Source organism: Microtus ochrogaster, linkage group LG3 (genome assembly GCF_000317375.1).
Source record: "Microtus ochrogaster isolate Prairie Vole_2 linkage group LG3, MicOch1.0, whole genome shotgun sequence".
In the NCBI taxonomy this organism is placed as follows: Eukaryota; Metazoa; Chordata; class Mammalia; order Rodentia; family Cricetidae; genus Microtus; species Microtus ochrogaster.
In genome coordinates, this window is record NC_022029.1 from 36,120,592 (window position 1) to 36,130,756 (window position 10,165).

The window sequence follows — 10,165 nt, forward strand, 5'->3', positions numbered from 1 at the left end:
GAGTGCTGGGATTAAAGGCGTGCGCCACCACCGCCCGGCTAAAAGTCTTTTTAAAGAAAGGAAATTATAACTAAACACCTAGGACAAACCCACAAAATTCAAGGAATGCATATGATCAGATAAAAACTTGGTTAAAATGTTGCCTTAGCATCTCCCCAGTGCCTAGTCCACTTACAGACTCTTCTGCAGGAGCCACTTTTTCAGACAGGCTTGGTTATCAGCTAAAAGGTTCTTGGTGCTTGGCTTAGTTCCTCTACAATGATGGAAATAGAGCTCTCCCTAGATGTGGTGGTTTGAAAGAAAATGGCCCCCAAAGGGAGTGGCACTATTAGGAGGTGTGGCCTTGGCATAGGTGTGGTCTTGTTGGAAGAGTCACTGTGGAGGCAGGCTTTGAGGTATCACATATGCTCAAGCCACACCCAGTGTCTCAGACCACTTCCTGTTGCCAGGGAATCAAGAGGTAGAATTCTTAGCTCCTTCTCCAGCACCATGTCTGCCTGCATGCTGCTATGTGCCACCATGAAGATAATGGACTTATCCTCTGAACTGTAAGCCACTCAATTAAACGTTTTCCTTTGTAAGAATTGCTATGGTCATGATGTCTCTTCACAGCAACAGAAACCCTAACTAGGACACATACACTCAAATTTTTCTTGGGCTGGAGACATGCCTCGGCCATTAGAGCACCAGCTGCTCCTCCAGAGGATCAGGATTTGGTTTCTAGCACCCAAATGGTAGCTCACAACCATTTATACCTCCGGTACCAGGGGATCTGATACCCTCTTCTGGCTTCTATGGGTACTTCATGCAAACAGTGCACAAACACACAGGCAAAACACCCACATGCAAAATATTTAAAAATTGAAAAAAAAAAAGAAAGTCCAATGTTGTGGCCATATTTGTTTGGCTCCTGGTGAGTGATCCTCAGCTATAACACAACAAAGTGGAGAAATGGAAGGGAAATGTCACATGGGCAAGAGGCCACACACATGAGATGGCCCCCTTTGGACAGCCCATTTTCAAGAGAACTTACCCCGAGACTGGCATAAATTCCTTCTAAGTGTAATGTACCATGATGGTCTTGTACTAGGCCCCCACCTCTTAAATCCTGCCACCCGGTAACCAAGCTTCCAACATATGTGTCCAGGGGACCCAAATCACATCCAAACAAGTTCCTTAAACTTGTGCATGGTTTCTACGTCTGATAAATAAGAAAGTATTAAGAGAATCTACCTTCTAGTATTTACAGTTTGGGTTATCCATAGTTTCCTATGATATTTCTCTGTGGTTTTGGAGCCTGTCCTGGAACTAGCTCTTGTAGACCAGGCTGGTCTCGAACTCACAGAGATCCGCCTGCCTCTGCTTCCTGAGTGCTGGGATTAAAGGCGTGCGCCACCACCGCCCGGCTCCTATGATATTTCTGTCATAAACTTTCACCTCATCTTACAGGTTGATCAAACAACAACACTACAAACTCTAGTTACTGCACATCAATCCCCGCCCAGGTCTCAATGGAGTGGGGCCTGTCTACAAGTTTCTTAGAACACAATGAAGGGAAGTAATCCAGGCCACTTCTAGATGAATGGTGTGAATATATCTTATTATCATTGATTAATAAAAAAGTTGATTTGGCAAATAGCCAGGCAGAATATAGCTAGGTGACAGGGAAAGAAGACAGAGTCAAAGAGACACCACCGGCCACTGGGGAAGCAAGAAAAGAGGTAACAAGTCACGAGTCTATGGTAAAATATAGAATAATAGAAATGGGTTATTTTAAGATATAAAAGCCAGTTAGTAATAAGCCTGAGCTAACAGGCCAAACAGTTTGTAATTAATATTAAGCCTTGGAGTGGATATTGGGAACTGGTGGGCAGGAGAGAAACCTCCAGTTATAGTGGAATACCTAGAAATTTGAAGCTGGACTCAGGTGCACCTGTGAGTCTGCTCTGGTTGCATTTTCCTTGAGCTCCTTCAGGGCGAATCCAGGGCTTGACAATACACTGAGCTCAGTGTAAACCTGACGCGACCCATCTAACTTCTCCAGGCCACATAGTCCCGGTGCAATCTTGGCGCTTCCAGAACACAGCACTTCTCTGGGGCTGGTCCTGATGCTTCAGGTTCTATTCAGGATGCTCAGCTTCATCCTCCTACCCTCCCCACCTAACAAACTCCCGCTTGTCTTTGCAGTTCTATTTAACCTCATTTCCATTACTTGAGAACCTCCAGGCTGTGCTGTCTCTCTGCATCAACTCCTGGTCCTAGTTCTCTCTCTCCATATGTGTGTGCCATCCTGACGTTGTCCATATTCATGGACTAACTGTTTTGCTGCCTCTTCTATTAGATGGCTAACTAACTCCTGGAATGCCTTGCAATACTGGGTATGTGGGGGCATTTCTAGATGATGGAATGATGGGTGGGCCCTCTGGGCTGGTTTAGAATTAAGTCATCTGCTATGGAGCCTTGGTTAAGAGCCATGGAGACTGGAGAGATGGCTTAGCAGTTAAGAGCACTTACTACTCTTACAAAGGACCCAGGTTCAGTTCCCAGCATCCACATGGTAGCTCACAATCCAATGCCTTCTTCTGATCTCCTCAGGCACCAGGCACACACATGGTGCACAAACACAGATACAGGCAAACACAGGCACACATAAACAAGTCTATAAAAGTCAGAGGAAGTCCAGGGCTCCTACAGATCTGTTCTTGATAGAAACTGGGCCAGGCAAATGGATTTTTCTACCTCTGAGATACAAAGCAGCAGTGGTTAGCACCCGCTTTTGGAGAAACTAACTTCCAAAAGAATGATACGGCTTTTGCTTGAATGTTATGTAGAACAGTGGCAGCATCTAGGACTGATGAATGAATGGGCAAATGGAAGAGAACCATGAATTTCTCAAGAGTTCTGCTGGTGTCCTATAGATCGCAAGAGTGCGGAACAGTGGTTGCATGCCTGCATCTTCACAGAGACACAGGAAGGAAGAGCTTCAAGTGGCCTTCCAGACCAGTTACTGATGTAGCTTACAATGACTGTCTCCTTGGTAGACAGAAAACTGAGATTCGCTGGGTCAATCTGCTATCATAGTTCTTTACAAAGTGAACTGTTGGGCTAGTGAGTTAGCTCACCGGTACAAGAACCTCTTGCCATGCCTGACAACCTGAGTTCAATCCCCAGGACTGACATGGTGGAAGGACAAACCTGAAAATTAACCTCTGACCTCCACACGCCCACCATGGCACCCATGCACCCCTCCACACACTCCACAATAAGTAAATAAAACATAATAAAAAATTTAAAGCTAAATGTTCTTCATTTTGAAATTAAAGATTTCCCACTTCTGTGGTATTAAGATTTTTTTTTTCTTAGTTTGGGGATGTAGTTCAGTAGGAGATTATGTTGTCTGAGTTTGCATGAGGTCTTTGGATTCAATTCTCAATACACACACACAATCTTATTTGAAAGAATAGTGATTATAAATAGTAGCTACGTATATTCTTGTTTTGAAAAATGTATTTATCTCTGTTCATTATTATTCAAATTAGGTTTTTTTTCCAAAAAATTTTCATTAAGATACAGTTGGTCCTTATATCTATAAACACCACAGTTGTGGACTGATCTATCCTGGACATTTTGTACTGACTTCTCTTTTAATTCTCCTTAAACAGCACAGCACAACAGCTGTTCACACAGCACCTGAAATATGCTAGGAATATGCCACATACTCTAGAGATGATGTCCACAACCAGGAAGGGAGGCTGGTCATGCTGATAAACACCTGGTCCCATCACCCAGGAAGCTGATGCAGGAGGATTGTGAATTCAAGGCCAGTGTGAGCGACATTGTGAGTTCCAGCCCAGCCAGGACTATGATGTAATATTCTATCTCAAACCAAACAAATAAAAACAAGATATAAGGGAGGATGCAGGTATGTATTTGCAAACACTATGCCATTTTATATAATGGACTTAAGCAGATGAAGATTTTAATATCCACAGAGGGTTCCAGAACAGAGCCCCACAGTCACACATAGACAACTGCTTAACATATACATTCCCAATTCATTTTTTTTTGTGTGTGTGGGGGGGGGAGGTTCAAGACAGGGCTTCTCTGTGTAGCCCTGGTTGTTCTGCAACTCTGTAGACCAGGCTGGCCTCGAACTCAGAGATCCACCTACCTCTGCCTCCCGAGTGCTGGAATTAAAGGCATGTGCCACCACCACCTGACTTCTAATTTTCTTAAAAATATTTTTATCTGCCGGGCGGTGGTGGCGCACGCCTTTAATCCCAGCACTTGGGAGGCAGAGGCAGGCGGATCTCTGTGAGTTCGAGACCAGCCTGGTCTACAAGAGCTAGTTCCAGGACAGGAACCAAAACCACAGAGAAACCCTGTCTCGAAAAACCAAAAAAAAAAATTTTTTTTTATCTTATTGTTACTTATGTGCATGGGTTGGGGGTACATGCACATGAGTGTGGGTGCCAGTGGAGGCCAGAGGTTTTGAATTCTCTGGAGCTGGTGTTTTAGCAGTTGTGAGCCACCCAGTGTGGGTGCTGGGACTTGAACTCCAGTCCTCTGGAACAACAGTGTGGACTCTTAGATGCTGAACCTTCTCTCTAGCCACTCCCCCCCACCTCACCCTCTTTCTTGAGATACTGTCTTGAAGTAGGCCAAGCTTATTAGACTTCCTATTTTCTGCCTATTTGTAAAAGAGGAAATGGGAACCTGTGCAGTTAAATGTTAGAGCATTACTCAAACACGAATGGCCTTTATCCTGAGAAAGAACAAGTGAGGGCTGGGCGTGGTGGTGTGCACGCCTGTGATCCCAGATGCCAGCACTCAGTCCCAGGCCAGTGCGGGTTACACAAAGAAGCAGACAGAACAAAGTGAAGACTAGGATGGGTCTCCTGCTGCCAGAGCTTGAAACTCTTAGCTCTCTTTCACCAAGTTCCGAATGCTAACAAGGTGCAGACCCTCACCCTAAAGGCACTTGTGGTGCAGAACTGAGGCGAAGGAGCCTTTTCTGTGTTTCACTACACTGCAGGTTAGGCTCCACTGTCCTCTGCCCTTACATCATGACACACGTCAGACGCCAGGTGTGCACCCTCGTGATTTTCAGTAGATTAAAACCCAACGGCATGGTATAAGATGATTCATAAATGCATATACAGGTAAACATGTTATTTCATTTACATGCTTACCTCCTCCCTTATCAGTCACAGGCAGGAGCCACTACTTTAATGTTGTAATGCAATAATTCTGCATCTAGGACAAGATGGGCCGGCTTATTCCTGCTCATCTGTTGAGTCACATAAATATCAGGAGACGACACATGTTAGTGAGACAGACAGAAAAGCCTTTAAATCCAGCTCAGCAACCAGGAAAATATTCAAGGCTGAGGTAATGAAATTTTTAGTCCATTTATTTCAACTTCTCATTATTATTCTATTAAAAAAAACCTTGGGGACTATTTAACTCAAGTTTGAGAGAAAAACAGGGCTGGCAAGCTGTAACTCTCGTCAGCTGCCAGGAAGAGGGAGATGGAGGAGAGGGCTAGAGAAAGCCATATCCTTCTCCATGGAGGCTAGCACAGCTGCGTGGTGCACAGCTGCATGGTGCACAGCTGCATGGCAGCACAGCTGCATGGTGCACAGCTGCATGGCAGCACAGCTTCATGGCAGTACATGGGGCTTTAGAAAAAGCATGAGAATATGCCCAGAGTGCCAGAGAAATCATGTATAGGCTTTGACCAGTATCTGGGAAGACAGAAAGGGAGAGAGACAGACAGACAGACAGACTCCTAGCTGGCCTGCAACACACAGAGATCTGTCTGCCTCTGCCTTCTGCGTGCTGAGATCAAATGTGTGTGCCCATATACCATCTCCAACAAATTTTATAGCCACTACATTTATGAAAGTTTCTAATTCCTGCTGTTAATGCTGTTCAGTGTGCAGGCCCAGATACTTACCTTTTTTCTTTGTAAAGTAATTTAGCTTTATTATTGTTTATGTGTGTATGACATGTGTACAGATGAGCTTGTACCATGGCCTGTGTGTGAAGGGCAGAGAATAACTTTGTGGAATCAGATCTCTCCTTCTATGTTTATATGAGTTCCCTCAGGTCAAGCCTGTACAGTAAGTACCTTTACCCACCAAGCCATCTCACTGGCCTCTCCCCTCCCTGTAACGGGTTGAACAAGAACGGTCCCCATAAGTTCATGAAGCCTTGATTCCCAGTCAGTGGAACTGGTTAGGAAGGATTAGGAGCTGTGGCCTTGTTGGAGAAGGTGTGTCACAGGGGGTGGGCTTTGAGGTTCCAAAAGCCCATGCCAGATCCAATCTCTCTCTCTGTCTGTCTCTGTCTCTCTCTCTCTGCTATTTTGTTCATGTTCTGACAAATAACGCTTGCTTGGAGTCAGAGGGCAGAGTTAGCCACTAGTTAACCATAGAGGTTTGGAGGACTGTAGAAAGAGGACAGGAAGTGGTAAGGCAGGGCTGAGACAGGACTCTGCCCTTCTGGATGGAGGAATGCAAGAGGTAGGAAGTCACTGGTGGCTGCTCCACACTACTCTGATCCTTTTATCCCGACATCTGACTCCTGATTTTTATTGATAAGATTAATGAAATTTATGCTTCATATATATGTATGTGCGTGTGTGTATGTGTGTGGACACCTGCTCTGGGTGATCAAGCGTAATCTCTCAGCTACTGCTCTGGCACCATGTCTACCTGCTGCCACACTCCCCACCACCCCATCATGGTGATCATGGATTAACCCTCTGAAACTGTAAGCAAATACCCAATTAAATGCTTTTTTAAAAAAATTATTAGCCTTTTTCTTAATGGGTTCATAATATATTTTGGTTATAATTCTTTCATATTTTGGATCGATCTGTGGTTATCTTTGTATTTTTGTTTTAAGAATTATTTATTTATCATGTACACAGTGTTCTGTCTGCATGTATACCTGCAGGACAGAAAAGGGCACCAGATCTCATTACAGGTGGTTGTGAGTCACCATGTGGGAATTGAACTTTTAACCTCTAGAAGAGCAGCCAGTGCTCCTAACCTCTGAACCATCTCTCCAGCCCTAAATGCTTTCTTTTATAAGTTGCCTTGGTCATGGTGCCTCCTCATAGCAACAGAACGGTAACTAGGACAGCCTGGACCATACCCAGTACTCTGTAAAAACTTTAAATTTGCAGCAGTAAACACAAACCCACTGTGTTAAAGAGACCAAACACTAAAACAAACCCTTTCCTAGTATAAGACAGGTGCTGGGTAAAAATGAAGTCATTGCTCATACAATTTTTTCACTTTGAATTTTTGAGGTGATTTCAGATTTACAGAACTGTGGATAAAAGCAGGACATCTGTGCTATCCTTTCCACCCACTTCCCTCAGTGTTGTCGTCTGGTATGAGCGCAATGCACACATCCAGATGCAAAGTCTGACATCAGTATGCTAGTTAACTCCGCCAGCACTTCTGCTGTAAGGTGAGCATGGTAACGGTTCACACGGTAACAGTTCACACGGTAATGATCTTCCTCTGGCTGTGAACCGTGGTCTAAATGACATTGTAGTTTACAGTCACTGACCTGTAGGAATCAGCGTTTCATCCACGGGCAAATACGCCTCTGCTGCAATGGTGACTTCGTGGTCATATATGTCTGGGGAGCCCTGAGAAGGAAGAGAGAAAGAGAGAGAAATGTACTGCCTGGGTCTTTTTGGGGAGAGTGGGGGTTGAGACAGGGTGTCTCTGTGTAGTCCGGGAACTTGCTATGTAGACTAGAGTGGCCTCGAACTCACAAAGATCCACCTGCCTCTGCCTCCCGAGTGCTGGGATTAAAAGTGTTAGATACCACATCCGGCTACAGGGTTTTATTTTAGGTATTCACTTTTTAATGTTTGCAAAAATGTCTACAAGTGGGGCTGGAGAGATGGCTCAGTGGTTAAGAACACTGACTCTTCCAAAGGACGGACCCAAGTTCAAATCCCAGCACCCACTGGCAGCTCATGGCTGTCTGTAACTCCTGTTCCAGGGGACCTGACACACTCACACAGATAGCTATGTGGGCAAAACACCAATGAACATAAAATACAAATAAATAAATTATTAAAATGTCTACCAGCATTGACAGTTAACTGATGACCATGACTAATAAGATCACTTAAGGATAGGTAGAAGGAGTCACCATATGGTCACCGAAAGTTTGGAAAAAACTATCAGATGTGATTGCAGGGTGGGCAAGGTGGCTCAACATATAAAGGGACTTGTTGCCAGCCCTATCCCCACAGGGTAGAGAAGATAATCAACTCCTATAAGTTGTCCTTGGACCTCCATAAATAATTCACAGTAAGCATGTATGTATATGTGCATGGATAAATACAATCTCCAAAAAAAAAAAAAATGGCCCTAGCAAGCAACTCTCTGACATAAAAGATAAAAAGAAGGGGGTGGGGTTGACCTATAACACACAAGTCTTGGATAGCCAGGGACCACTTTCAGGTTCACCAGAGAAGGTCACCTGTCACTCTTCTCTGGCTTAGCTCCTACCCACAGGACACATTCCCTGTCACGCAACAGAAGTCAGAACCACAGTCCCTGCCTCTGAGAATAAGTTATCTGGGGGAGAGGCAAAGGCTGGTCTAGGAAGCCCAGTCAGTGGTCAGAAGTCCCAGGGTTCTGCCTCTTGCTCGGTGTCCCCAGGAAAGATGCAAAGTCTTCTGGAAAATTATTTGTTTTAGGAGAAAACTGGGATATGCTTTTCCCAGGGTCCTTATGAAGTACAGGTTAGTTAGGGGATTTGCTGCTTGTAGATTGGAAGTCATTTTTTATTCATATGAAAACATTTAAGCACTGTTTCTTATTTTCAGTATCTTAAAGCCACACCACAGAAAATGGGAAGCGAGGTGGTGGTGGGCTGCTCAGAAATCAACTGAAGTGAAGTTTCTTGGCCAGGGGGGATTTTTGCCCTCAGAAAGACATGTGCAAAGTCTGGACACACAGAGCTGCTGCCTTCTAAACCGGAAGGGGTCAAGGACACCACCAAACATCCTAACTGCAGAGAAGCCCCCACTGCCACCAAGAATTGCCTCACGCAAAATGTCAGTGCCAGTCTTGAGAAACCCTGGTGAAGCTCCGCAGAAGCCAGACTCCAGGGAAGAGTAGGAGCTGGGTGAACGCTATCTTTTTTGTTTTCCAAGACAGGGTTTCTCTGTGTAGCCCTGGCTGTCCTGGAACTTGCTTTGTAGACCAGGCTGGCCTCAAACTCAGAGGGATTCGCTGCCCCTGCCTCTAGAGTGCTGGGATTAAAGGCGTGCACCACCACCACCCGGCTTGGACATTGGTCTTTATAGTTAGAAAGACTCAGGCTGCATGATCAAAGGAGTCATTCTGAAAAGAGGTCAAAGTTCAGAGACACGTGAGTCCCTGTCTAAACACAGCAGGAAAGGACTCATTACACGGCCTGGAGGCTCTGCTCTGAATTAGCGTGGGAGATTGGACCCCTTGGTCAGGAGCGACGGTCTACCCAGAGAGCAGCAGAGAGCAGGAGCCCATGCCTCCTCCACTTTCCTCTGCACAGGAGTCTTGAAAGACACAACCCTGCTACCATCATCCAGAGAGGGAAGCCTGGTGGCGATGAGCGTTCCCTACCCTCCCAGCCCAGCCTGCGTCCAGGTCTCACTCTCCTTCCCCAGGAGTCTGCCTTCTCGCTGCCATTCCTCTGTAAAGGATAAATACCTACTTAGAACCAGAGTGCTGTTCCGGTTTCTATGGCTACCGACTGATTCTTCTGTTCTGGAATTTCACATAAATGACCCTACAGTAGCATTCAGTCTCTCCCATCTACTTCACAATACACAATGCTCTTGGATGTGTCCAAGTCACGGGACCAGTGGTTTGGTCCATTGTACTACTGGTCTAGTATTGTCGGGCTTTATACAACCCTCCCGGAGATAAACATGTGGCTTGCTTCTTCCAGTGCCTTCACAATAGGAACAAGGCTGCTAAGGAATTTCCTTGGCTGTTTTTTCTTTAAAAAAAAAAAAAAAAAGGAGCCGGGCGATGGTGGCGCAGGCCTTTAATCGCAGCACTCGGGAGGCAGAGACAGGCGGATCTCTGTGAGTTCGAGACCAGCCTGGTCTACAAGAGCTAGTTCCAGGACAGGCTCC

General features: G+C 45.3%; 1 protein-coding gene across 1 annotated transcript in view; it reads right to left on the minus strand.

The window, feature by feature from the left end:
- Galm (galactose mutarotase) overlaps positions 1-10,165 on the minus strand; it is a 64,107-nt gene that overhangs the window by 33,774 nt on the left and 20,168 nt on the right. The window contains exon 4 of the mRNA XM_005360766.3: positions 7,588-7,669. Coding sequence (XP_005360823.1) covers positions 7,588-7,669 — 82 coding nt within the window. The remainder of the gene's footprint in view (positions 1-7,587; positions 7,670-10,165) is intronic.